Here is a 23,156-nt window from a genome sequence, read left to right as displayed (position 1 = left end):
TTCTGGGCCGAGACCGACTGAGGCCGTCGCCCCCTGACGCACCACGCGGCCCTTGCCGTGTCTCAGCTTCTCTCTCCATCTCCAGGGTGGTTTCAGTCACCCCGGCCTCATCGTACTGGTGTGTGAGCGTGTGTGTATTGTCTACCACAATCCAACTCAACGGGGGGCCGACACTCCCAAGGCAGACAGGGAGCACCAGGGTGTCCCGAGCTGGGAAGACAGCGACCAGGTGGGCCTGGGGCCCCTACGTCCCACCACCACCACCTTGTCGACGGCTCATGACGTACCGAGTGGGGTACCCAGGGCTGCCCCTGCCGGGGCCTCACTCAGTCCTCACAGCACCCACTTCGCAGATGCAGACGCCCCTGGCTGGGCGGCTCAGCTTGTTAGAGCGTCGCCCTGACACGCCAGGGCTGCACGTGCCAGTCTGTCGGGGGGAGTACAGGAATCAACCAGTGAATGCATTTAAAAAAAGCACAAAAACAAAAACTGATGTTTCTTCCTCTTTCTCTAAAAAAATTAATCAATAAAAGAAATCACAGCCCTGGCTGGGGTGGCTCAGTAGACTGAGTGCCAGCCTGCGAACCCAAGGGTTGCCGGCTTGATTCCCGGTCAGGGCGCATACCTGCGTTGTGGGTCAGGTCCCCAGTAGGGGGCGCATGAGAGTCAACGACTTATTGATGTTTCCCTCTTTCTCCCTCCTCTTCCCTGTCTTTAAAAATAAATAAATGCAATCTTAACAAAACAGCAAAAACAACAAATGAAATCACAGATGAGGAAACAGGCCCAGAGAAGAGAATGCACTTGGCCGAGGCACACAGTTTGGTCTCCCCGCTAACTCCCCTCACACGTGAGCCAAGCCTCCTGTGTGTCCCTCCCCAACCCTTTCTCAAATCTGTCTCTGAAAAGAAAGAGCTAAAATCATGGGGATCGGGGAAAACATTTCATGAAATCTTTAATGAAATTGGGGGGGGACATGGAGGAGGGCAGGGGCGACGGGGCCAGGCGTGGAGACAAGGGGTGTGGGCACGGGGCTGGGCAGGGGGCTCTCTCCCCACAGCCCCCCTCCCCCATCTTCCCACTGACGGGGGAGGGACACGGGGAGGCGGAGCCATAAATATGTCCAGAATTCCAAAGAGGCGGAGGAGGAAGTAGGGGCTGGGAGTCTCAGAGAGGGGGCAGGGGCAGGCCCGGGCCACCCTTGTCAGGGGGCCCTGGCTCCTTGGGCGGCCGTGGAGGCCCCGGGGGGTCCCCAGGCTTGCGGCCGTGCTTGCGGAAGTAGCGGTAGCGTTGGACGTAGGCCCGCACCAAGTTGCTCACCTTCACTGGGTTGATCTCCCCGCTTTTGCTGTGGCAGATCTGGGGGGGGGGCAGCTGCGGTCACCGCCAGCCCCTGGGACCCATCCACCTGGACCGCTGAGCACAGCATGGGACTAGGGGGGGAGGCGCTTCCCCAACGTCCAGGCCGACGTCCCTCCTTACTCCCGGATGCCCGTGCAAAACAGGCCCAGGTGGGCCGCAGGAGATCTCATCACCCCCCCACACACGCCCTGCAGGCCGACCCGCCGACCCCCGGGGCCCCGTCTCTGCACATCTGTCTGCACACATCCGTCTCTCCAGTGTGGTGTGTCCTGCACCGGCCCCTGTGCCTCTGCCCCCCTCCGGGCCCACCTTGTGGACAGCCTTCCTCAGGATGTCCTTGTACTCGTCCTTGGTGATGTCCTTCTTCTGATAGTACGGCTTGATGGCCAGCTTCACCTCCTCTACCGCCCGCTCCTGCGTGTGCAACTTCTTCAGGTACTGCGTGGGGGTGACAGGGTGGGGGAGGGCACAGCAGGGGCCGGGTGAGTTCCCCAGGAACCCCGGCCCCCGCTCACCAGCCTGCCGGCTCAGCTTCCTTGACCCTCCCGCTAGTCCCGCAGGTGGAAGTCCCACTTCAGGTCTGCCTGCACGTCCCACGCTGTGGCTACTCGGACCACCGCCAGGCCTGGGCCGCTGAATGTCACCGAGCATGTCCTCTAGGCTGGACACCGGCCATGCCAGGTGGCCACAACCAGGACACATGCGTTCTGTGCCCTTACAGAGTCCACAGTCCGGCGGGGAGACTACACCTTCGCCAGGCGGTTACGACCGTGGTAACCAGATTCTACAAGACTTATTCGGACGGCAGGAAAGCACCGCCAAGCTTTTCGGAGGGGTGGTGATAAGACCCAGCACGGGATTCGTGACGCTGTCCTGGCTCCTGAGTGGACAGTGGGGTGAGGGGACCTGGGGGTCTCGGACTGGCTAGGAGCATGGGGTGGGGCTGGGAGGCAAGCTGACAGTTCAGAGTTCGGGGTTCAGGCTGTCAAGCTGGCATGTTTGTGCTAGAAGCCTGGTCCTCCCACCGAGAGCCCGGGTGAGGGACCAGATCCCTCCGCCGTTCACTGGTAATCTGCAGACAGTGCCTGTGGGGAGGGCGAGGTGACGCACAAGAAGGCCACAGTGAGGAGCAGTCTAGGGAAGCCATGGCTGTTCTGACGGCGACAGACATGGGGACAGGATAGGGAGCAGCTGAGAGACCCCTGAACCCTGCCTCAACCTCCAGTGAGGTCTCTGCGAAAGCCAGCAGAGGGGACAGCTCTAACAGGAGGGATGTTTCTCTCTTTCTTTCTCCCCTGCTTCCTCTCTCTAAAAAAAAAATAAAATAAAAATTTTAGCCCTTTGAGCGCGGGGCTGCAAACCAAAGGATTGCAGTTTGATTCCCAGTCAGGGCACATGCCTCGGTTGCAGGCCAGTTCCCTGTAGGGGACACAAGAGAGGCAACCATACATCGATATTTCTCTCGCTCTCTCCTTCCTTTCCTCTCTTAAGATAAACAAGTAAAATCTAAAAAACAAAATCTTTAGCCCTGTTTGCTGTGGCTCAGTGGATCGTGAACCAAAGGGTCACCAGTTCAATTCCCAGTCAGGGCACATGCCTGGGTTGCAGGCCAGATGCCCAGTAGGGGGAGTGTGAGAGGCAACCACACATTGATGTTTCTCTCCCTCTTTCTACCTTCCTTCCCCTCTCTCTAAAAATAAGTAAAATCATAAAATAAAATCTTAAAAAACAAAGTAACCCGAGGCCCGGCGAGGGAAGGACACTGCAGACTTCAGGGCCAACATCTCAGACCAGATGGCAAGGACACCAACGGTCCACTGGCCTCCCAGGCCATCCAGGCAGCGCCACTGCTGGGAGAACTGCCGGCCACCCTGGAGGGCGCCTGGGGCCCCCAGACCCAGCAGGAAGCAGGTCTCTGCAGAGAAAGGGGGCTATTCCCCATGGGCAGCTCAGATGTGGCAAGAGGGTCAACAGGTGGAGGACGGAGCAAGGCGGCCTCACCCAGACAGACCGAGGGTCCCACTGCTGGTTGCAGGGTCCGCACTGTCCCTGCCCTGCACACCTGCCTTCACCAGGCACCATCAGAGCCGTGCCCCTCCCTGCCCATCTCTCCTGTGGGGCTTTTTACGGGGTTTGTCTTGCCTTCTTCCCTCTGGCACCGCATGGGACGTACGTAAGGGTAGGCAACGCCCCGTCCTGACCTGACCGAGAAGGTAACAGGCTGAGGCCCAGGAGCCTGATGCAATGGAATAGACTCCTGTTTGGATGTGCCCAGCGTCCACTCCTCCTCCCTCCGTCTAGGAAATGCTTGACTCTGGTCAGCCACCCTTCCCCTCACACAGGAGGGGAGGGAGGGATGGGTGCGGACACCCAAGGGGTAGGCTGAAGGGGGCAGGGCCTGCCGTATCTCCACCTCCCCCCTCCCCCACGTATATGCGTACGTTACACCAGTACATTGTAACACATACAGAAAACGACTTCTTGAGAACCTGCTTGACCTTGGCAGTGGAAGTGCAGTTCCCTACCAAGTAGCAACTGCAGCTTCAAGGCCCCGCCTGCTGGCGTCAGTCTCTACTGTTCTCCCTCTGCTCCTGTTGCTGCAAAACCGTCACCATCAAGCCACCTCCCCGGTCCGGCTCACCTTGTCTGTGTCTCCTCGACCCTCGGAGCTGCTGCTGCCCTCTCTCTTGTCCGACGCTGCGGCCAGCCCAGTGGGGGTGGGAGGGGTGGAGCCGCAGCCCCCCAGGGGAAGGCTGCCCGGGAGCAGGTAGCTGGAGGGGCCCGGGGGCAGACCCAGCGAGGTGGGCACGGGAGCCGGTGTCACCCCCAGACCGGAGGGTGGCTTTCGGTGGCTGAGGATCTGCGGAAGAGGTTGGAGGGTGACCGGGGGGAGGTGGAGGGGAAGAGGGAACGGGCACCCCTATTACTCCACCTTGGTTTCCCAACGCTCCCAAGGGCCATAAGCTCCAATTTGGACCAATACCTTGCCCCAAGGTCTGCTGGGAGCTATTTCTCCTCCTACCCCAAAGCATGGGACAAGAGAAGGGGCCGTGCGGACCCCTGCCCCGGGGAGCACACCTGGTTGGTGGCCTGGATCAGCTCCTGGGCCTTTGCTCGGCTTGCCAGGTTGGCTTCTTCCATCTTGAAGAGAAGTGCAGTCACTGCGGGAGACAGAGAGGCCAGGACAGGGACAGCGGGGTTGGCAGAGGAGACTGTGAACCTCCCCTCTCCGCACGCTGCCGTCTCCCGCCCTGTGCCCCTGGCCAGGCCTGAAGGCCGCAGGCTCAGAACTAAGGAAAGTGGGTCTCGGCCACTGAAAGAACCACCCCATACCCACTGTGTTCCGGGGACTAAAGGCTGTGCATGTTGGGGGTGCTATGGCCGGGGTCACTCAGCGACAAAGTGTTGACACAAGTGAGATCCTCTCTCCTGAGCCCTGGAGACAGTCCCAGGCCCTCTCCCACCTCTGTGTCCTGGCAAAAGCTGCTACCATCCCCTAGGGGACACTGTTGCCTGCTCCCCTCAGTCTTTCTGGCCCCACCACCAAGTCTGCCCCAGGCCACGCTCCGCTCCGCCAGCCTGGGCTGCACTGGCCTCTCACCACCGCTCCCAAAGACCTGGAAGCCGTCTGGACAGAGCCAGACCAGCCTGCGCCCACCTGGGTGCCTGTGGCCCAGGTGGCTGCAACCCCACCCTTCCCAAAACACCTCTACGCCTCTATGTCTGTGCCCTCTTCTTCCCTGATCCTTTGTGCCCGCCTCAGACTGCCCTGGCCAACCCCCCGCAGGGGACACTCACAGGCCAGGACGCCACTGGTGGTGCAGTCCACACCAGCGGGCAGGTTCCAGGGCATGGGTGGGGGCAGCGTGGGCAGCTGGGAGACACGGGCCGCTGGCCCGTCCTCTGCCCCCGAGTCCCCGGCGGTGGACCCTGCACTAGGGGCAGTGCTCGGGGCGGCCGCAGCCGTGCTGGTGGCCGTGGTGGTGGCAGGCTGCTGCTCTTCTTCCTCCTCCTCCTCCTCTTCCTCCTCTTCTTCCTCCTCCTCCTCCTCGACCACACCTCGTCCCCCAGTCTCCTCAGCAGCCTCTTCGGGCAAGAAGGAGACCTCAGGGGTCTTGCAGCTGCTGTCCACAGTCTGCGAGTCTGGCGTGAGGGCAGGGGGCGGAGGGGCTGCCTTGGGGGGAGGGGTGCTGGGGACCTTGGCTGCCCGCTCTTCCCCAGACCAGGAAGTCTCCTCGGCCCCCTTGGCCCCCGCCGCCTGACTGCAACTGTCTGCCTTGGACTTCTTCAGTGCTCCAGGGCCACCGCTGCCCCCGCTGCTGCCCCCACTGCGGAGCTTTTTCCTGGTCTTGGATGGCTTGGTCTTTCCCTTGGTCCCCTTGGCTTTCTTGGCCCCAGCCTTGGTCTTAACCTTGGTCTTTTTGGGCTTGGTACTGCCCGGAGCTGCTTTGGCCACCTCGGCTGGGGCCCGCTCCTCCGGCTTGAGGAAGGGGGAGCGGCTCTCCCGGTCTCGGCTGAACTTGACTCCAATGGAGCCCAGGCCGGCCGACGCAGCCTCCTTGGCCGGGGTGGTGCTGCTGACGCCCTCCCGGATCAGCACCGCCACCTTGGACTGCAGCTTCACCTTCCGGGAGGACGAGGATGAGGACGACGACGATGAGCCAGAGCCGCTGCTGACCGGTGGCTTGGGTGGGGGCCCTGAGGAGGGTGCCGACTCCTTGGGGGGCCGGACCTTCTTGGATGACCTGTCCCTGTCCCTATCTCTGTCCCTGTCCCGGTCCCCCCCGTCCAGCGTCTTCCTCCGAGACCCCTTCTCCCGGGAGGAGGCGGCAGCAGCGGCCCCAGAGCGGCGCCTGTCCTTCTCGCCGCTCTTGCCACCCCGCTCCTCGGCGCTCAGTCCCTCCGAGTCGTAGAGGACCTCGCGCTTGGGCGACGAAGCGGGGGCTGGCGAGGGGCCTCGCGGGTCGGACTTGTCCGGCCGGCCCACGGTGATGGTCCGCTTGATGGCGAAAAGGTCGTGGTCCGTGAGGTCCTGGATGGAGGGCGGCACAGCCCCCCGGCGGCGGCTGTCTCGCTCCCCGCCCAGGGAGGTGGAACCGGAGGGCGGCTGGGCCGGCACCAGGGCTTTCTCGCTGTCCCCTGACCGCTTCTCGCCCCTGGACCGGGACCGCTTCTTCTTCTTCTTGCTGCTGCCCCCTTCCCGGTGCTTGCCTCGGTGCCGCTCGCGCCGGGAGGACGATGACGAGGAGGTGGCCGGGGGCGGGGAGGCAGAGCGCCGTCTCCGGCGCCGCTTCTCCCGAGACCTGGACCTGCGGCTGCCACCACGGCGGCGGTCAGGGCTGCGTGAGCGGCGGCGGGCTGAGCGGGAGCGAGAGCGGCGGCGGGTGGACGACGAGGCGTGGGACCCCGGCTTGCGGTCCCGGGAGCGGTGCTTCTTGGAGTCCCAGGGGGAGGCTGGGGCCGGCTGGGCGGGTGGCGCGCCCGACGAGGAAGAGGTGGCCTCCTTGGCCTCGCCGCTGCGCTTGCGCTCCCTCCGTGATTTCTTGCGGGCTGGTGGGCCGGCTGGGGCGGGGGCGGCCGGGGAGGGGGAGCGCTGGCGGTACCGCTCCCGCCGCTGGGTCAGGATCTTGCGTCGCAGGTCCAGGCCGCCCCAGCGCGCATCGGTGGGGGGCGGCGCGGGGGCCGGCTCGCCCAGGTCCACCTGCAGGGCGCCCTCGCCATCCGACTCCGCGTGCAGAGACAAGAAGTCATCGCCCTCGGGGGCTCGGGGCACAGGTGGTGGGGGTGGGGGCTGGGTCGTGGGGGTGGCTTGGGCCGCGGGAGGCGGGCGGGCAGCCCGGCCGCTGGCCCGGAAGAGGGACAGCGCCACCCTTGGCTCCTCCTCAGGCTGCACGATCTCCCCCTCCTCAATTTCCGAGTCACCAGGCAGCAGTAAGGGGGGCGGCAGGGCCACTCCACTTGCCGTCACCACCTCCACGGAGACCTTGCCTTCCCGACAGGCCTCCGCCTCGGTCCCCACCACGAAGACACGCCGGCGGGTGGCGCCGTCCACCCGGGTGGAGTCCGCCTGTGGCGGCGTGCCAGCGGCCACGGTGGACTGCGGGGGCTGGGAGTCCGGGGGAGGGCTCTCATCACCTGGGAAGTCCTGGCTTAGGCTATTGTCGTCATAGATGCCCGCCAGGGTCTCAGAGATGCGGCTGATGCTCTGGGACAGGCCTTCCTCCTCCTCTTCCTCCTCCTCTTCCTCCTCCTCCTCCTCTTCCTCCTCAGGGGAGGGGGTCCCGGCTGATGAACTGGGGTTGGAGCCAGTCGGCTCAAAGGGGTCGTACTTTTGTTCCGGAGCAGGTGGTGGGGAATAGGCCTCGTCGGTGGGGTGGAAGGGGTCATAGATGTCAAATCGGGGGGCGGGTGGGGCCGGGGGGGCTGGAGGTGGTGGGGGAGGAGGAGGGGAAGGGGAGGATGATGAGGGGGAAGGGGAAGGAGAGGAGGACGCAGAGGAGGGGGCAGGGGGTGGGGCAGGGCCCCCATCTCCAGTGCCCAAGGTGAGGAGGTGGCGGGCACAGGTGGGTCGAGAAGAGTGAGACTGAGGAGAAACTGCAAAGGAACAGGGAGACAGAGCTGCGGTCAGCTGCGCGCCCCTCCTCCCCGACCCCTGCAGAGGGAGCTGGGGGCCTCCGGCACCGTCCACGTATGCCCCGTGCCCCCCTACTCAGCACGCACGGCACCTGCAGGCACTGCCCCCAGTGCCCCACGTGTCAAAAGAGAGGACGTCCCTGACAACGCCACACCACAGACGCTGTGACCCGAGGTTCCCAGGAGGAAACTGAGGCACGGAGAGCTGCAGCAGCTTTCCCAAGGACACAGAGAGTGGAGAGGAGTCAGGGTGCCCACCCAGTCGGCGGGCCCGGCCTGCACTCCCACACCCTGGGATGAACGCTGGCTGCAGCCCACGCCCACCCTGACCGCTGAGGGTGCGGGAGAGCGGGGCTCACACCTTGGACCACCTGCGCAGCCGAGCTAAGGCCTGCTGAGCCAGCAGCTCTTGCAAGAGATTATCCCGTTTACAGCGGGAATAACGGGAGCCTGAAGAGGTGAAGCTCCCGCCACAGAGCCGGGAAGGGGCGGGGCGAGGGAGCCCTGGCGGCCGAGTCCCCACTGTGAGATGCGGGCTGTCCAAGTGCCACACAAGGGGTTACATCTGCTCAGGACTCTGAGACAATCCTGATTGGTGACGGGGACCACCAGAGTCCCCTCCTTCCTATGGACCATCGTGCTGTCCGGGTCACCTTGTCTGTAGTCCTGAGACCCTGCTTTCTAAGCACAAGTCTCGGGGCCACAGTCCTGCACCTTGGGCAGGTGTCCAGGCCGGGACTCGGACACATACCAGAGTCCAGAGGCCCCTGTCAACCACATGTCACTGCACGGATCCCCCTCGGCAAGGACACCAGCAGAGTTGTGGGGACAGAGGCAGGGAAGCGCAGGGCTGCAAGGGCAGCCCCAGAGCCACCTCCTGATGAGCATCCCGGGCTCTGGCCCTCCCTCGTGACCTGACCCTGGGCAAGTTGCTCGGCCTCTGTCTGCCTCAGTTTCCTCATCTATGAAGCGGGGTTGCGTGCATCTGTTCAACACAGTTTTATCCATCACCTATCTGTGCCAGGTGCTGCTCTAGGTGCCAGGAATAGAATGGTGAACAGAACAGACAAAAAGTCCTGCCTTCCAGGAGCTCACGTTCGAGTGGGGAGAGAAATATCAACGTGCCAAGCGCAGAGTCCGCCTGCTGCTGAGAGCTCTGGAGGAAAATAAAGCGGGGAGGGTGTGTGGGGGCGACGACGATGCGGGCAACCAGACCTCACAGGGACGAGGGCCCCGGGAGCACTGTGCAGAAGGAACCAGACGGCACCTGGCATCGCGAGGACTTGGTGGGTGTGAGCGAGCGCCTGGGACCCTGGTTACTATCACCACGACCTGAGTAACGTACAGGAAACAGTCTAAAGACAGGAGCAATCTGGAAGCACAAGGCATCTACTTTTTATAATTTTTACTTAAGATAAAGAAGAATGAGGTTTTTTTCTTTCTTTGTAAGTTACTATTTTCAAGATGAAGATGAAACAACCAACTAGTGGGTTGTACTCACATCTAATACCACTTAAGGCCCAGGGGCCAAGTCCGGCCCACCATCTGTTTTTGCAAGTAAAGTTTTATTGGAACATTGTCCCATCCCCTTGCTTATTTAGCCTCTATGGCTCCTAATTTTAAAAGAGATGGAATTACTTATTTGCACCCCTAAGAGTGGAGTGGCCCTCGGCACCATGTTCCCTGAGCCTGAGGGACAGGTCAAACTGCCACTGTAAACAAGGACAAGGAACCAGTGAACTGGCCCGGGATGGTGAGAGCCACAGGGCCTTGTAGTTGATCTACTGTTAGATCTGCGCCTTCCTCTCTGCCCTCCCCAAACAGGTCCGGCCAGGAGAACAGGAAGTTTGAATTCGGGGACTCACTGGGGTCCTGGGGGACAGCAGCAAAACCGCATCACCAGGGCACTGGTCAGAAACGCAACCCGGCCCCACCGAGATACCTGAATCAGAAACCCTGAGGGCGGGGCCCAGCAACCTGTGCAACAAGGCCTCCTGGCGGCGATTCTGCCTCAGGCCCCAATCTGAGCGCCTCCGCCCAATGCCGCTGGGCCCAGGCCCACCGCTGCACGTGTGGGGGAGGGGCGAGGGCTTCCGCTTGGGCAGGCGCAGATCAGAAAAGTCAACAACCTGGGCTTTACACTCAATCGCACCCGAGCTCCTCCGGGGCTCAGGGCCACCACCGCTAAACAACTGTGCGCCACCATGAGCACGCAATTCCCGTCTCTCAGCGCTTTGTCCTCTGCAACGGGGGTCCCCAACCCCGGGGGCCTGTCAGGAACCGGGCTGCAAGGCAGGAGGTGAGGAGCTGGCAAGCATTACTGGCTGAGCTCCACCACCTGTCCCCTCCCCACCGGCTCCACCCCAGTCCCTGGAAAAAGTGTCTTCCACGAAACCAGTCCCTAGTGCCTGAAAGATTGGGGAGCGCTGTTCTAGAAGGTGGAGATGCTCCTCCCAGGCCCCGCCCCAGGGGAGACAGGACCCCAGGCATTTACAGTGACTGCAGAACCCTGGGTACCAAGGGCCTCCCACGTGCTGACTGCTCCCACGTGGTGGCCACCATGTTGAAATTTCAGGATTCACCTCATGCACATCTGTGTGCGTCAGCCCTTACTACAACGGAACAGGTAAGGAGAGATTAAAACAGTGACTCCCTCTAACTGATGTGATCGTCACAACTCTCGCTTCCGAGGAGAGCTGACTCCCACAGAGCTGAGGCCGGGAACCGGCCCAGCTCTTCCCTGGCTCCCTGGCCACACATACCCGTCTTGCCCGTCCTCCAGGCCCTGAGACGCGGCAGCAGGCTGGGCACCAGCAGAGGGATCGGACCCCTGTCCCCGACGCGGACCTCGGCCACCAGCTCCAGCATGTCCTCGCTTCTGCAAGACAGAAGGGGTGAGTGGGCCTTAGGGGTGCTCCCAGCTCCCACGCCGAGGCCCCTCTTACCCCGGCTGCCCGACTACTCACTCGCCGGGCCGCAGGTCCAGGTGGCTGGGAACCCAGGTGTCTGGGGGATCCAGGATGCTCACCAAGCCCGCCAGGAAGCTGTCTGCGGCCATGTCCGACACCTGGAACAGGGAGGAGAGGCTCCGCCCTGACCCCCGATCGCGTGAGGACCCGCGAGCTCCATTTTCCCAGTTCCTACCTCTCAAGAACCCAGACAACTGAGACCCCCCCAGAAATGAAGGGAGTCGACCAATTCCCTCATCCTGATGCCTCCAGGGCCCAAGGCCTGTCCCCAGACGCTGCCCCAGTCAGCACCCCAGACCCAGGAGCCCGGAGTTCCCAACCCTGTCTCCCCATCGCCGGGATGCAGGCCCAGCGCCAGTCTCCCCCCGCCCCCTCCTTACTCACAGCAGCTGTGTCAGCTCCCCCTGAGTCCTGGGAACGGGCCTCTGACCGGGGGCTCCGGCAGCGCCTCCATCTCGATCCATGACACTGAGAGCCATCTGCAGAGAGATTGTGCGCGGCAGTTTGGGGACAGGGTACTAGACACAGAGATCTCATGGGGTGAAGGAAAGAGAAGCGCGTCCTCCCTCCTGACAAGGACACCACGCTCCTACCTGCTCTCCCAGCCTCCATCCACCACCTCCCAACTTAGGTCCCAGAAGGATTTTCCCAACATCCTTCTGCGGCTCCAACTCTCTCCCCCATTTGTCCTCCCAGCTGCCCTCAGGGTGAAATCCAGACAGGTGAGCTCGGCATTGGAGCCGGGCCGTGGCCCCATCCCCATGGACCTCTGCTGCCCCTCCACGCACCCCCACCTGCCAGCCAGCAGGGACCACAGCCCAGTCCAGCATGGTGCCCCGTGCTGTGCGCCTGCCGTCGCCTCTACTGGGGGCTTTCTTTTCCACCAGACAATTCTGGTGTGGTCTCAGAGACCCAGTTCACCTGTCACCCCCTCTGGGAAGCCTTCCTGGGCCCTGTCTCCCCCATGTCAGCTTAGCTGGGCCACCTTGCCCCTCCCAGGGCACCACTGGCTACTTCTGCGCTGTGACTGCCTCCCCTCCACGAGACTGGGACCCCCTGCAAGGCAGCCACGGGGGTTCGACCCATCTTTAGCTCCCGTGTGGGCACAAGGGTGGCACCCAGGAGACTTCAGAAAAGTATGCGAATGAAACTGGGATGGAGAACACAGAGATGGGACAGGGAGCTACGAGCTAAGAGGACCCAGAAGCCAACATACCTTTATCATTTGCCAGATCTCCCTGCAGGGAACTTCCCATAGCCTGCTGAATGGCCCGCTACAGAAAAGATGGTGGGTTAGTGGCGTGCAAAGAAAGGGTAGCAGTCGGGGGACTCTTGCAAAAGAGTCACAAGCTCTGCTCCTGGGAGATGGGCGTTCTAGACACCTTACCACCAGGGGTCAAAGGTCTAGGCCTGCAGCCCCTCCTCCCACCAGGGTCTGAGTGGAATCCAGCCCCTCGGCCCCCTCCCCCTCCTTTGGCCCCAGGTGGCTGGCAGCCTCACCAGAATGGAGGCAGTAGGAGAAAGCGTGGGGTCTCGGTCCGGCGGCCCATCGGCCCGATCCTCACCCGACTCCTCTGTCTTCCCTCGAGACTCATCTTCTTCCTCCATGGTCACCTGGAGGTTGGGGGGTGAGAGTTTGTGTAGTGCAGACCTGCAGGCCAGCAGGCGAGGGGCTGGTGGGGGGGGGGGTGCATGTGTGCTCGGGGCAGGGATATAAACAAAAAAATGGTCATGAAGACCTCAAGGGCCTCCAGCACTGCCTCGGTCGGCATTCTCTCCAGGATCCCTCCTCTCCCCAACCTCACCCCAGGCCTCGGGTGGGCACCAGGTCCAGGGCAGACCCCAGAGGGAGTAGGGCGATTCTCTGCCCTTGCCTGAACTTCAGCTGCCTCCTCTGTGCAAGGGAAGCCATCCCAGCCTTCAATTTCAACACCTCACTCCCCAGTTCCCACAGCTCTCCCCACAGCTCAACTTATGACCTCAGAGCCCACCCTCGTGGGATCCAACCCAATGCCAAGACTCTTTCTGTTGAGCTGTGGTTTCAAACCACGTGCTCCAGGGTCTCCCGCAGTACAACTTTCCCAAAAGGAGGTCTGTGCCAGAATGCAGGGTATGCCTCAAGCATAACGCGACTTCCTACAGCATCACGCTTCTGAGGCTACTTATACACGTAACACGGGGTAGAACTGTGATCGTGTGCCTTACAAAACCTGTGCGCCACTTGTGAAATGAAAAGACTAATTTCAGAAAGGCATGCTGTCCACCTGACCCCATGGGGACATCGCCTGTGGCCCATCTGCCCACTGCATGCACGCACGGCTGAAACCTCTGCAATGTTGCAGATACTTAGATTATACTAAATTTAAAAGATCGTCTTTCAGACTGGCAGTCGTCTTCGTTAGGGCCAGAGGAAAGAGGGATATTTCAGCCTCCAACTGTCCAATCTGCTGCTCTGAAATAATACTCGGTCTGGAAATTCCTAGAAAGCCTCAAACCCCTCATCCCCAGTGCAGGGTGCTTATCTCTATGTGGCACGATCGGAGAATCTCCCTCGGATAGGAGCGATGGGAACTGAAAGGAGACACTTCTGCCACGGAGTTCGCTCAACCCAGTACACAACACAGGGTAACAATAATTATCGTTATTACTAGCCTTGAGGGCCCAGGTTTCCTCCACATGTCTTCTCCCCTTCTCCCGCTGCACATCTGCCAAGACCTCTGTCCAGATCTCCTTCCTACTGGGTTTTCAAGCTTTGCCAAGGCTCCCCTGTGCAGCCCCTGGGCTAAGAGTCTCAGGCTCCTTCCCTAACTCCCATTGACACCCACCCTGATAAGGACCTAGGGACAGTTCCCAGCCCTGGAACTGCTCTCCAACACCTCCCTGTGAAAGCACAAGCTACAGTGACTGTCATATAGCGAAAGCTTAATGGAGATCTGCTGACTACAGACACGCAGACCCCAGACCCTCTGTGGGTATGAACATGCTCCCTTGTCCCTTCAGACACGCCCCAAGCTCTGCAGATACACACAGCAAGGACTCCTGACTTAGATGTTTTTGACTTGAGAAGGCTCCCCAGACATTGCTAGGTCCTTCTAGATCAGTGAGCGATTCCCATGAACAGCAGTAGAGTGCTTCACAAATAGCTTGTTATAAAAAAGTGAATCGAACACAAAAGAAAAAATGTCTTCACGGTACATCCCAAGTAGTAAGTAGAAATAGTAATGAGACATGAGTAGTAGTGAATTATGTGTAGCTACTGGATCTCAATGAAAAGTGTTTCTTCCTGTAGATCAAGGTCAAAAGAGTTTGAAAAGCACTGCACGACATGTCTAGGTGGTCCCACTGACTTTCCCAGACTAGTGGACTAATTCTAACAAATTAGAACCCCAGGACAAGGCAGACTTTTAAAGACATTTTGCATTTGAATTACCTTCTAAAGCGCAAGTACAATTGCGCTCCGCAAATTTTCCAATACTCTCCTTTGTTTTATTCTCCATCTGATTATCTGGCCCCAAAAGGCATTTGCATTTGCTCCAGGCACAGAGACCGCACTCTTGCAGGCACACTCAAAGCCACCGAGATGGTTCCAGGTCCTTCTAACTGCCCCCAGCCTTCTGTCAGTCAGATTAGACTCTCCCCAGACGTTGGAGACCCATCCAGGCCTTTCGGCACATCTCAGTATTCGATTCCCTCCCTTCGTGGGTACATCCCACCCCTAAACGACTTCCTAATCCAGGAACAGTTCTTTCAGGCTTGCTAAATGGCCCCAGACCCATGTCGGTGAGTGGCATCCTCAGGTCAGCCCATGCAGACACTTCCCAGCCCCAACCGACATACCCCAGAGCTACAGATGGCTCAGCAGATACTCCTCAGCTCTTGCAGACCTCCTTCACCCCTGGGACATGTCTCAAGATCTCAAGATGGCCCCAGAACCCTCTGATCAGACCCTAGCCTCCGTTCAGTCCATAAAGACGATCAACAGTGTCTACAGAAATGGCCCAAGGCGGCTATATGATGGAGGGCTGGCGCCAGTCTCGGTCCAGGCCCTGTGGGCGTCCCCAGTTATCATGGGGACGCCCCGTGGATGCCCCCGGCACCCACAGACGCGTCCCGGGGCCTTGAGAAGGTCCCCGCTCGGCGTCAGGCTCCGCCGCCGCTGCCGGGCTGGAGGCCACCCCACTAAGTCCTTCAGACCCCGCGGAGTGTGGAGAGGACCACAGGGATACTAGCGACCCGACTCCGCCCCGCCCACCCCAATAGGCCCGAGCCCCGCGGCCCGAACCACCGCCGCCATCTTACCCCGCCGCTCGGGCTGCGGCTCCGGCCCCGGCGCGGGGCGGGGCCGACTGGGGAGGTTCGCGAGCAGGGGGAGGAGAGGGGCGGAGCTAAGGCACCGCCGAGCTCGTCGGGACTTCAAGTCCCGTGCACGGTGCCTTGAAGGTTGGTGGGAAGGCGCTGGACTCAGTTTCCCGACATCCAACGGGGCACCTGGGCAGGGATGCGCGCGACGCACGCCGGGATAGGTAGTCCGCGCGTCGCCTCCGTCACGCGGCGACAGCAAGGGGTGAGAGGTGAAGTGGGCGGGGTTGCGGTAGTCCGCGATGAAGTCCCACAATACCCTGCGCGCGCGCGGAAAGAGCTGAGGAACAGGAAGTAACGTAAAAAGCACTCAGCGGGTCAGATGCAAGGGAATTGTAGTTCTGTGGAGTGGGCAATATGAAAAAAAAAAGCTGAATTGCTTGCGAGTTGGCCCGCCCACATTCTAAGGAGCCCAGAATCCCGATCGCCCAGACCCCTCCAAATTTAGAACCATGAAAGCCAGCCCTACTGCCTCCTTATTTAGGATAGAAAAATCCAAAATTTTATTCCTCTCAGCCGAAGAGTCTCCCATTTCCCTCCTTCTTGGGACTTAGGGGTCCGAGGCCTCCTCTCCCTCAGATCCAGGAATCGAGCCCTCAGGCCTTTCCTCAAAGCATTCTGGTTTCAGGCTCGTACCTTACACAAACGCAAGTGTTCGGTTCCCCACCCCAATTCCCTCGGGATCAAGAACTTGGGGCCCCAGCGCATCCAATCCTTGGAACCAAGAGTCTGGGCCCTCAGCTTCCTGTTTACACAACATGGGTAGTCCTAATGACAAGGACGCCCAGATCCCTTCCTTGCTGAGATACAGGAATCCAAGCCTCCAGCCCCACTCTCTCCTACAGACCCAGGAGTCTGGGCCCTCAGCTTTCTCCTCCTTCAAAGACCCAGAAATCCTGGCTCTAGGCCATCCATGACCCAGGCGTCCCGGCTTGGGAGAACTGTCTCACGGATTAGGAATGCAGTGATCTCACGGCCCCTCCCAGCCCCGTTACTCGGCTGTCCTCCTCTAGGGCCTCCAACTCCCCTCCCAGTCTGTCTTCCGCTTGGTTGGGACAGAGGGAACCGGAAGCCTGGGTCCCTCAGCGGGTGGAGACTCTGACATCCAGCCCAGGCGCCCGGGTCGGGAGTTTGGCTGCGATCACAGGACGGAGGTGGAGCTTCCCCTTCAAGACCTGCTCTTTCCTCGGAGCGCGCCTATATACGGCCACGCGCGAGCCGGCGAGCTCCGCCTACTAGAACAAGGCCTCCAGGGAGGGTACTTGAGAAACTGCATCACAGGGCTTTCATTTGCATAGCCCCGCCCGGGACAATATTTCCCACCCGTGTGCCGAAAGAATAAGAACTTTTATTAGCATAGCCCCGCCCCCAAGAGGCCCGACAGCCCAGAGCGCATGGCGCTGCTCTGGGTAAGCAGTTTTCTCATTAGCATATCCCCGCCTCTTTGGAATTCCCCTTCTCAGCGAACCTAGTTCTCCAGCCCTTGTTAGCATAGCTCCTCCTTTTCCCTGGCCTTACCTCCTCCTTAAGTGTACCGAGATTCGCGTCTATCTGGCTGGAGCTCATAATTATGCAGTAGGCTTATTAGCGTGGCCCGCCCCCTAGGCCCCGCCCTGCTCCCCCCCAGGCGGTAGCGGCGGCGGCAGCAGCGGACGCGACATGAGCAGCGGGGCGGCGTCCGGGACCGGGCGGGGGCGGCCCCGGGGCGGGGGACCGGGACCCGGGGACCCCCCACCCAGCGAGACACACAAGCTGGTGGTCGTGGGCGGCGGCGGCGTGGGGAAGAGTGCGCTGACCATCCAGTTCATCCAGGTAGTGGGCCCCTCACCCGGGCGGGTGTCCCTGGGACCCAGAACTTAGCCCGTGGGAGGATCCTTGAGACCCCAATTTCACCTCGATCCATCACTGAAGCCCTCCTATGAGGCCCTCTAATCTTAAAAATTCCTCTCAGAATGTGACCCTCCTATACTCACACTTTGTGTCCCTGTCCCCAAGACCCAAGACCCCCCATCCCTGCTGACCTGACCCGGAGCACCTCTGGAGGCACTTTAAATCCATGAGTCACCCGGTCAGACCCTAAACCCTCTCCTATGCCCCCACCCCTAGAGATGCCATTCCCCCTCACCCTGAGCCCCATGTCCCCCAAATCCTAGACCCCAGCTTTCCCTCTGTGCTACTCAGCCTAACTGGGAGACTGCCTGTAACCAAACCCCTTGAGATGCCCCCAGACTGTATGCTTAGCCCCTTCAGGGACCTCCCCTAGAATCTAGAAATTATGCTCAGACTCTGCCCCTGAGGCCTGTCAGATCCGAGTTCCACAAGATCCTTGGTCATTCCAGAGAGCTCTAGGACCCCAAGTCCTGGGGCTCCTCCATCCCACCAGACCCAGACCTCCACTCTCCCCTAAGAAAAACCAACACTCCTCCATGTTGACTTTTCCACTCTGCCCCCATGAGCCCCTCTCAGAAACCTTGGCTAGCCCCTAATTGTCTCCATAGAAAAACCCCCCAGATTCTTGACACCCCAGAAACACCTACTCCTGGGGAGTGTCTTTGGCCCCATAAATGAGTGTCAGAGTGTCTAAGACTCTAGACACTCACCTATATCCTATGACAAACCTCCCTCATGCGCTCAAATTACCTTGGGGCGTTTCCCCAGTTCTCACCCCTGAGCTTCTGCAGTGGTGTGCTGAAGACACCCCCTAATCTCCCCCTGCAAGGCCTGGTCCCTACACCCTCTCTCCAGGACAAGCCCTCACGAAACACCTCCCCTAGCAGACGAGATGAGAAGCCCTGAGACCCCCAGCTTCCAGATCACCCCTTCTCTGTTGAAAATGCACCCCTGCCTAGGAAACGTCCATCACACTCCCAAAGGGAAATGTGCCCGCCTCAGAGAAACCCTAGAAAGGTGTCTGCTCCTGAGATGATACTGCAAAGGCCCCTGGGCCCCAGGCTCCTCAAGAGACCCCAGCCAGCACCTGCTGGAGAGCCCCTGCCCGAGTAAAGACAAGCTCCCCAGCCCGGGGCCCCTTGCCCCAGGGGCAGACCCAAAGCGGTCAAAGGCCCAGCTAGAGACAGGCAGGACCCAGGCAGGAAGGGAGGGGCCCAGCCTGCGGGAGGGGCAGTTTCTCCGCAGTTGGATTGGAACCCGGACCTTCCCCTGGGAGGAGACACTAAAAGCTGCCCAGGAGGAGGAGGAGGAGGAGGAGTGTGAGGAGGAGGAGTGTGAGGAGGAGGAGGGGAAAAAAAGGAAGGAAAAGAGGAGGAGGGAGAGATACACATAGACAGATACTCTGGACAAGTCGGCTCCCAATAACTGAGCACTTACTATGTCCAGATGATGTGTTAAATGGATTCTCCCTGAATCTCAGGAACACTGGATTCAATGGAGGGCTATTTTTATCTTCGCTTTCTAAATGAGGAAACTGAGGTTCTGAGAGGGGAAGTGATTTGTTCAATGCTGCACAGCCAGGAGGTGATCTCACGATGTGGGAGATGTACTTTATACCAGAAAGAGAGAGAGAGAGAGAGAGAGATCCAGGAGAGCCTCAGAGGCGAGACAGGGTGGGAGGGCAGGGGGAGCCAAAGAGAAGGGGGCAGAGAAAGGCAGGCCCCAGGAACAGACTACACGCCATCTGTGCTTGGGCAGCAGAGTAACAGTGTCCTCTCCGCACCCCACTAGTCCTACTTCGTGTCTGACTATGACCCCACCATCGAAGACTCCTACACAAAGATCTGCTCGGTGGATGGCGTCCCCGCCAGGCTGGACAGTAAGGGAGGCAGAGAGTGGATGGGAGGGCTGTAGCAGGGCTGAGGGCACGTGGGGATGGCCAGCGGGAGACTCATCCACATGGTAACTCTCTCCCTCTCCCTGCAGTCCTGGACACTGCAGGCCAGGAGGAGTTTGGCGCCATGAGGGAGCAGTATATGCGTGCCGGGCACGGTTTCCTGCTGGTGTTTGCCATTAATGATCGGCAGAGGTGAGAGGGAGGAAGCAGGGAGGTGATGGAGCAGAGGGGACCCGGGCTAAGCAGCTGGACCTCACCCTTCTGGCTTCCTCTGCAGTTTCAATGAGGTGGGCAAGCTCTTCACGCAGATCCTCCGAGTCAAGGACCGCGACGACTTCCCCATTGTATTGGTCGGGAACAAGGCAGATCTGGAGACGCAGCGCCAGGTTTGGGACCCTCCGCCCCTGCTCCCCACGGGGACTCCAGCTCAGCCTCCCCTCGCCTCGGCGTTCTGCTTCCTCCATTGCTCTGAGCTCACTAGATGTGTGGCCCCTGAGTCGGACCGTCTGAGTCCCCGGCATTGCCCACAGGCGTTCCCAACACAGGAGGCTGGATGGGAAAAGGGCTCCGTCCCTGCTTCTTGTTCCCACCCGGACCCCTGCCGCTGCAGCCACCTCTTTCCCGCTTCCAAGTGCACCTCCCACTCGGAGCCCCTCCCCTTCTCCCGGCCTTCCGCGGCTCCACGTTGCCCCTAGGGAACAAAAAACGCGACTCTTCCACCTGACGCCGGAGGCCCATCACGGTCTCTTGCCTTTCTCTGTACTGGCCACTTCTCTCTACTTCACACGCAGACTGTGCGGATACAAAACACATCTTTGAGAGGAAGCCTTTGGGGGGGTTTCCAGCCCTGGGCGTTTGACTCAGGCCTCTGCGGGAACACCCCCGACGTCTCTGCCACAGAAGTTCCCTCAGGAGGGCAAACCTCTGTGCCACCTGCCCTGCCCTGGCTCCTTAGATGGCACTGAGTCCCTTGGGCATCTCCCACTGAGATCTCTGTAGCTTTCCCTCTCCACTTGAAATCCCACTGTGTGTAAGCCCCCACTCCAGCACACAGTGTGTCTTCTTTCTGCCCCCTCCTACTGAGACCCACCCTGGCTCCTCACTGTGCCCCCCACACACACACAGGTGCCCCGATCTGAAGCCTTGGCCTTCAGTGCCTCCCACCACGTGGCGTACTTCGAGGCCTCGGCCAAACTGCGTCTCAATGTGGACGAGGCCTTCGAGCAGCTGGTGCGGGCTGTCCGGTGAGTGGACCCCCCCCTTCCTGTCACTCTGGTCCCCAACCCCTGGGGCCCAAACTCACCAGCCTCTTCCCACAGGAAGTACCAGGAACAAGAGCTCCCGCCCAGCCCGCCCAGTGCCCCCAGGAAGAAGGACCGGGGCTGCCCCTGCGTCCTCCTGTAGCCCGGACATCGGAGGAACTACCAGCACAAGTTCTAGGGACCAGCTGCCCCTGCCAGGCCTCAGTTTCCCCACCTGGGTCTCCTAGGATACACTACACCCCCACCCATAATTCCTGGCCTGAGGGCCAGTGCCACTGTGTGCCTTCTGCCAACGCCGCCTTCCCCCACCTGAGCCCCTGCTGGGGGTGAGGGGCTCCCGGGCATCCGGGTCACTGCTGTATATAATCCTGTCCCAGAGAAATAAAGGTCACTGCCAATGTCAGGAAGTGCTTTTGTGAAAGGGAAAAGGGCTAGGGGAGGTTGGTGAACTCAGTACACACGCTGAAGCCTGCACCCACCCAGAATCCTTTGTTTTGTAGGACAAGGGCCACAGACCACAAGGGGAGCTAGGTGTCTGGACCCTGCCCCCCACGGCCCCCGCTTACCCTTCAACAGGGCCATCCCACCCTTTTCAGTCTGAGTGGGCATTTGTTGGGATGAGGTTTGATATGTGAAAGAGATTTTTTTTTCTGTTACATTCTAAAAACTGCACGGTTCAATAGGGTAGCCAGAAGCAATGGTGACTGTTTAAATACAGTGACAAAATGGGACACTCGGTCACACTGGCCACTGTTTCAGGAATTCACTGTTCACATGTGGCTAGAAGTGACCTGGATGGCCAGGGCTGACCTGTACCCACCACCACACCAAGGACGAGCGGGCAGTTGTGCTCTAGAAGTTTCCAGGCCTTGGAAACAGGCAGCAACTTCGACAAACCCTGTCCTGTCTGCCTCCCACCTCCAGTATGTATTTTGAAAGGCCTTTTGGCCGCAGGAGAAAGAGACAGGTGGACTGAAGGGTGTCTGAGCAGCCAGCTGGCAAGTTCTCAGTTCCAGAAAGTTCCCAGTTGGGCTGACGTCCGAGTCTCCACCCTGAATCCAACCTCGGCCGGTGCGGACACACCCATCAGAGCCTCTCTCCTGGGAGGGGCTGAGGTGTGGGGTGAAGAAGTTGTCAACACCATTCAGTCTGGAAGACTTGGGTTCCTCCCCACTTGACCCAGAACCCCGGATCCTATGCTCTGGTTGCTGAGCTGGAAGGCTGGAGCCAGAACTGGAGACCACCGCTCACCCCCCTCCCAAGTCTGTCTCTCGAGCGCAACTGAACCCCACACCCGCTCAACATACCGAGCTAGAAACCTCAACCCAGAATGTCCCTCTGTATTCCAGATGCTGCGGGGCTCTGGAACTTTGACCTCCACCTGATTGTCACCAGCCAATGATCTGCTGCCCCTACCCCCACATCTAAATGTCCACAAAGCCCTGGCTGGTGTGGCTCAGTGGACTGAGCTCCAGCCTGCACAGGAAAGGGTCGCTGGTTCAATTCCCAGTCAGGGCACATGCCTGGGTTGTGCGCCAGGTCCCCAGCGGGGGTGCGTGAGAGGCAACCACACATTGATTGATGTTGCTCTCCCTCTCTTCCCCTCTCTCTAAGGGTAAGGAAATAAGTAAATAATTGTCTGCAGAATCTCAGCCCCCACATGTTCCCCTCACACCCACCCAGGGCCCACTTCCTGGACCTCGGGTTGACCATGGGCCCTGGCAGCAGACTGCCTGGGTTCAAGACAAGCTCTGCCAACTCAGCCAAGCACCTCTGTCTTCTCACCTGTGAAACGTGGACGACCACAGAGCCACTTCCCAGGGCAAGGGGCCTTGAGGGGCCAACGTGCGCCCGGGATGGACACAGTGTCTGAAACTTACTAAGTGCTCAGTCTCCATGACCGAGGCCCCAGTGTTCTCCTGCCCCAGAACCATGAATGTCCCTCTGTATTCCAGATGAGAACAATGATTAACTGAATATCCCTTTCCGGGTTTCATTATCACAGAATCCTTGGCCTGAGTTCAGCCTTCCGCCCTGGGAATAAGCGTGGCTCAGATGTATTGTACCTCCCCACAGGGCCTCCGCCCACCAGAGACCCACCTCTGCGGGCCAGGGAGGGGACCCAAGGGGGATGTTTCTAGTGGCTCCCAGACAAGATCTGAAGCCTCCACCGAAAGGGCCAACCAGGGGTGAGGCACTCCCTGAACACAAGGTTTGAGAGTTCTTTCTGCAATGACTAACAGAGCCAAGTTCTTGGCCAGGACATCCTGCTTCTGGAGGCACTTGGAGAAGCTGATGAAAGCTACCATTTGCCCCAGAAAAAGACACATGCAAACCCACACGACAACTGGCAGGCCATTTTTGGAAGGTTCACAGGCACCACCATTCCAAAGCTCATCAGACCAGAGCAAGGAGCCTGGGATGACCTAGTTGGCATCGCCCGAGGCACGTGTGTGTGCCCGTGAGCCTCTCTGATCCCTGCCCTCCCCTGGAGCCTGGCGAGCCCCGTCAATGATTGTCTCTCTGGGTTCTGATGTCCCCTCTGTCTACTCATCTTTGTCAACCTGTCTCTCAACCCATCTCTTGCACACCCGACACACCTCTTCAAGTCTCCTGCTATGGGTAGCAGAAGCCAAGCGCCGGGCAGTGCCAAATGCTTCAAATACGTTTCCTTCATCTTGACAGAAAGTCAATTTTACAGCCCTGGCAGGTGTGGCTCAGTGGACTGAGTGCTGGCCTGTGAACCAAAGGGTCACCAGCTCAATTCCCAGTCAGGACACATGC

At 60.0% G+C, this 23,156-nt stretch overlaps 2 protein-coding genes across 3 annotated transcripts; one reads left to right on the top strand and one right to left on the bottom strand.

Annotated features, from left to right (window-relative positions):
- Positions 1–930: 930 nt before the first annotated feature.
- Positions 931–15,242, bottom strand: SCAF1 (SR-related CTD associated factor 1). Of its 2 annotated transcripts, XM_037140890.2 has the most exons (11): positions 14,395–15,242; positions 12,465–12,578; positions 12,181–12,238; positions 11,349–11,443; positions 10,962–11,062; positions 10,758–10,873; positions 5,161–7,956; positions 4,441–4,523; positions 4,004–4,222; positions 1,672–1,800; positions 931–1,359 (listed from the first exon to the last, which is right to left on the bottom strand). In XM_037140890.2, exons 2-11 carry the CDS (start codon positions 12,570–12,572, stop codon positions 1,168–1,170), a joined length of 3,897 nt encoding a protein of 1,298 aa, XP_036996785.2. In that variant the 5' UTR covers positions 12,573–12,578; positions 14,395–15,242; the 3' UTR covers positions 931–1,167. The 2 variants fall into 2 exon arrangements, with proteins under 2 accessions (XP_036996785.2, XP_036996788.2); XM_037140893.2 differs by lacking the exons at positions 12,181–12,238; positions 12,465–12,578; positions 14,395–15,242 and having other exon boundaries at positions 10,962–11,088.
- A 1,684-nt stretch (positions 15,243–16,926) lies between these two features.
- On the top strand, positions 16,927–20,775 carry RRAS (RAS related). The gene is made up of 6 exons (XM_037140894.2): positions 16,927–17,135; positions 19,005–19,092; positions 19,200–19,302; positions 19,388–19,496; positions 20,236–20,354; positions 20,430–20,775. The coding sequence occupies exons 1-6, from the start codon at positions 16,983–16,985 to the stop codon at positions 20,512–20,514; spliced, it is 657 nt and encodes a 218-aa protein (XP_036996789.1). The 5' UTR covers positions 16,927–16,982; the 3' UTR covers positions 20,515–20,775.
- The last annotated feature ends 2,381 nt before the right edge of the window (positions 20,776–23,156 follow it).

Source organism: Artibeus jamaicensis, unplaced genomic scaffold (genome assembly GCF_021234435.1).
Source record: "Artibeus jamaicensis isolate MK-2021 breed Jamaican fruit bat unplaced genomic scaffold, CSHL_Jam_final scaffold_804, whole genome shotgun sequence".
Lineage (NCBI taxonomy): Eukaryota > Metazoa > Chordata > Mammalia > Chiroptera > Phyllostomidae > Artibeus > Artibeus jamaicensis.
Note: the sequence above shows the minus strand (reverse complement) of the source record. Positions and strands in the feature narration are given on the sequence as shown.